This window comes from Charadrius vociferus, unplaced genomic scaffold (assembly GCF_000708025.1).
Source record: "Charadrius vociferus isolate BGI_N301 unplaced genomic scaffold, ASM70802v2 scaffold172, whole genome shotgun sequence".
NCBI classification, from domain to species: Eukaryota; Metazoa; Chordata; class Aves; order Charadriiformes; family Charadriidae; genus Charadrius; species Charadrius vociferus.
Window position 1 is genome coordinate 818,803 of NW_009647217.1, and position 2,981 is coordinate 821,783.

Here is a 2,981-nt window from a genome sequence, read left to right on the forward strand (position 1 = left end):
AAAGAGTGTCAGTTGCCAACGCTGATGTCAAGGCACCGCAAATACAAGCAGCAACTGGTGTTCCCCTTTCATTATTTGAAGAGGATTGCAGTGTGCCCTCTGGCTCTGTGTTTGGCTGTACAGAAATCTGGCCAGTGCGCAGCTGCGTGCTCTGTCCTGTTCTCCTCATCCAGCTCACTCAATGGCTTTTTTGATCCCTAGCACGATCTAAGCTATAGGATTTGTATTGAAAACTTGAGCTGGAAAACTAGGCTCATATCAATTGAAAAAATCATATTTGTGAAGTGTAATGTTTTCTAGAAGTTCCTTTGAAAGAGAACGTTTGCCTGCTCCTGGTGGAAAGCTGATCAGAATGCTGCCTCCACTTCTAGATCTTACTGCTGCACTTACCCCGAACAACAGAGACGACCTCCGCGCAGTCGATGCCTTCGGACCACTGGAATCGCCAAAAGCTCAGGCTGCAGAAAGAGATGCTGCTGAAAGGTCAGTGAGTGGGTCCACAAAATGCTTTTGCTTTGCCTGGGTGTCATAAGCGGATTCTTAAGCTGATAACTGCAAAACAAACACAAACCACCTACCAGACGTGTACCTCCTGCTTTTAGAAGGTGCTTGGCTCAGTAATGCCCTCTGGGTAGTCGGCCTTTAGCACTGCGACGTGATGCTTGACATAGGAAAAGCAGGTTTAGCTGTGGCTTACGCGATCCCCGCTGCTGTTGCTGACGTGCCACGCTGGAGGATGCCGTACTGCCGTCATGGCAGCTGGTGAAGGAGGCCCTTGAAATCTCACGTGTCGATTCACCTCCCACTGGTCACTACGTAGCTGTCTCCGTTTTACCGTGGGTCGGATTTGCCCCCAGTAATGGCTAAGGGCGCCAGTGTTGGATGCAGCTAGTGCGTGAGGAAAAACGTGCGTGTTCCAAATTGTCTGGCGGTCATGTTTGCCATCCACCTCGCTGCTAGTTGAAACCTTTCTGGAGTCAGATCAGGCGCCTGGTGCCTGTTGTGCTGGCTCTCGCCCGGCAGCACCCGGCTCTGATGTCCCGCTTGCGGCTGGAGGGCGGCATGGTTCCCGTGGTTCTGGGGAATCGTGGGGAGACGGTGTTTTACAGCACAGTGTGCATCTTTTGTGACAGACCACAGGAAGCGCATACTGCTGAAAACAAAAGTCGCTCCAAAAGGAAACGCTGTGAAGTCTGGGGAGAGAACCCCAAGCAGAATGACTGGAGAAGAGTGGGCGACTGGCCTGTTGGAATGAAAAACATTGGAAATACCTGTTGGTTTAGCGCTGTCATACAGGTAGGCCCTTAGAAAGGTTCTTCTGGAGCTGCTGAGCTCTTGGAATCTAAATGTTTCTCAGTCAGACTTAACTACGCAACGGCTCTGTGAAGTGGTCATCGCGTGCAGGTGAGTGAACGATCAAATGAGACTTCTCTTTTTAGTTATGTGATTGTGATTTCCTCCGGGTATACACAGAAAGAGCCAAAGAGCAGTTAAATAGACTTGGCGTAAAAATAGACACAGATACATGTAATCCCTGTGCACGTATGCAGGGGGCTTTTGGCGCAGCGTTGTCCAAGTGCTTACTGAATGACAGAGGCTTGACTGGCAAAGTGAACCGATAATTTCATTTTACTGCAGTTATTGTTGGCTCCATAATACGTGATGTATCATATTCCCGTTAATGGAATACACTGGCATAGAAGCTTGAATGAATAAGCAACTAGGCAGCATATATTATTAGTGATAACCTAAACAAGAAGAGACAACAGTAAGTGGAGCTGAGCAGATTTGTCTCTTCTAACCATTTCACGTCAGCAGACAGACATTCATCGTGTGTCTCCAGCTTGAAGAGGCAGTAAGAAAGCTGCGAATGGGCCCCTTTCTCAGTGTCCCTCTTTCCCGGGTGCTTTTTCTAAACTTGCCGATGCAGAACAGAGTACTCTTTCCTAAAGCAGTTACATATATCCTGGAAATCGCAGGATGAGATTTTGTTCTGCGGCGGGTACGCATGTGCTGCTCCGGCACCTAGACTGCTCCCCTCCTAAACGTTGGGCTACTAGCACAAGGCCATTGGCGAATTAGAACTTAACAAAAGGCTGTCGAGTAAAAGAGTGGCAACGGGGTGTCAAATTGCCCTGAGTCCAACCCTCGTGGATGCTGACTGGTCTCTCCCTCTCCTTTCCTTCCAGTCGCTGTTTCAGTTGCCAGAATTTCGGAGGCTGGTCCTTGGGTACTCCCTCCCACCAAACGTGCTTGAAAGCTGTCGCAGTCGCACTGTAAGTTTTCATCGAGTGACGTGGTAAAGTTTCCCCTTTTTGTGGTGGGCTGCTCTGCTCTTCCTCCAGGCAGATATAATTTGGGGCCATCTGAGACTCCTGTGCCTATCTTAATGGCTTTCAAATTGTTTAAGACAAATTCCAGAAATACTTTTCAAAGACAGAATCAATGTAGAAACAAATGAGCTGTTTCTCGTAAAGCTTTCCTCTGGAGCTCCCGACTGTGGTGTGGGGAGAAATTGGTGCGGTAAAACTTCTTTGGTAGCTCCGGACTGTTCGTTTGTTCGCACGCGCCATAGAAGAGCTGGTATTGAGCCAGTCTGAAGGGCCCTTTAACCCCGGCGCCTTCCGAGAGCGGTCAGCAGAAGGGGCTTAGGGAATATTTAGAGAACAAGGCATACACAGAAGAATCCTTCGCTTGTTATAGCGTCCTAGCTTGTGGCCACCCCTGTTTAAGAGGCTTCACTTGACTTGCTTTCACCTGTGCTCTTCCTACTCTAAAAAGCCTCAAGTGCAGGCAGAATACATTCATCAGTTCACCAGCTTTTTCCTTCTGGTGTAGCAGCTATTACTTCCGGCACTCTTTTCTCCAAAGGTTTGGTTTTGGTTAAGTGTTTTTTTTCTCCCACGCATTTGTTGGGAGACCAGGTTGCTTCCAAGAAAAGACACTTCCCTGTCTTCCTGCTTTTGGCCTTTTTAATTTTG

At 48.4% G+C, this 2,981-nt stretch overlaps 1 protein-coding gene across 1 annotated transcript in view; it reads left to right on the top strand.

Annotated features, from left to right (window-relative positions):
* USP28 (ubiquitin specific peptidase 28) overlaps positions 1-2,981 on the top strand; it is a 20,172-nt gene that overhangs the window by 2,395 nt on the left and 14,796 nt on the right. The window contains exons 3-5 of the mRNA XM_009895939.1: positions 372-483; positions 1,134-1,296; positions 2,190-2,276. Of these exons, the coding sequence (XP_009894241.1) occupies positions 372-483; positions 1,134-1,296; positions 2,190-2,276 (362 nt within the window). The remainder of the gene's footprint in view (positions 1-371; positions 484-1,133; positions 1,297-2,189; positions 2,277-2,981) is intronic.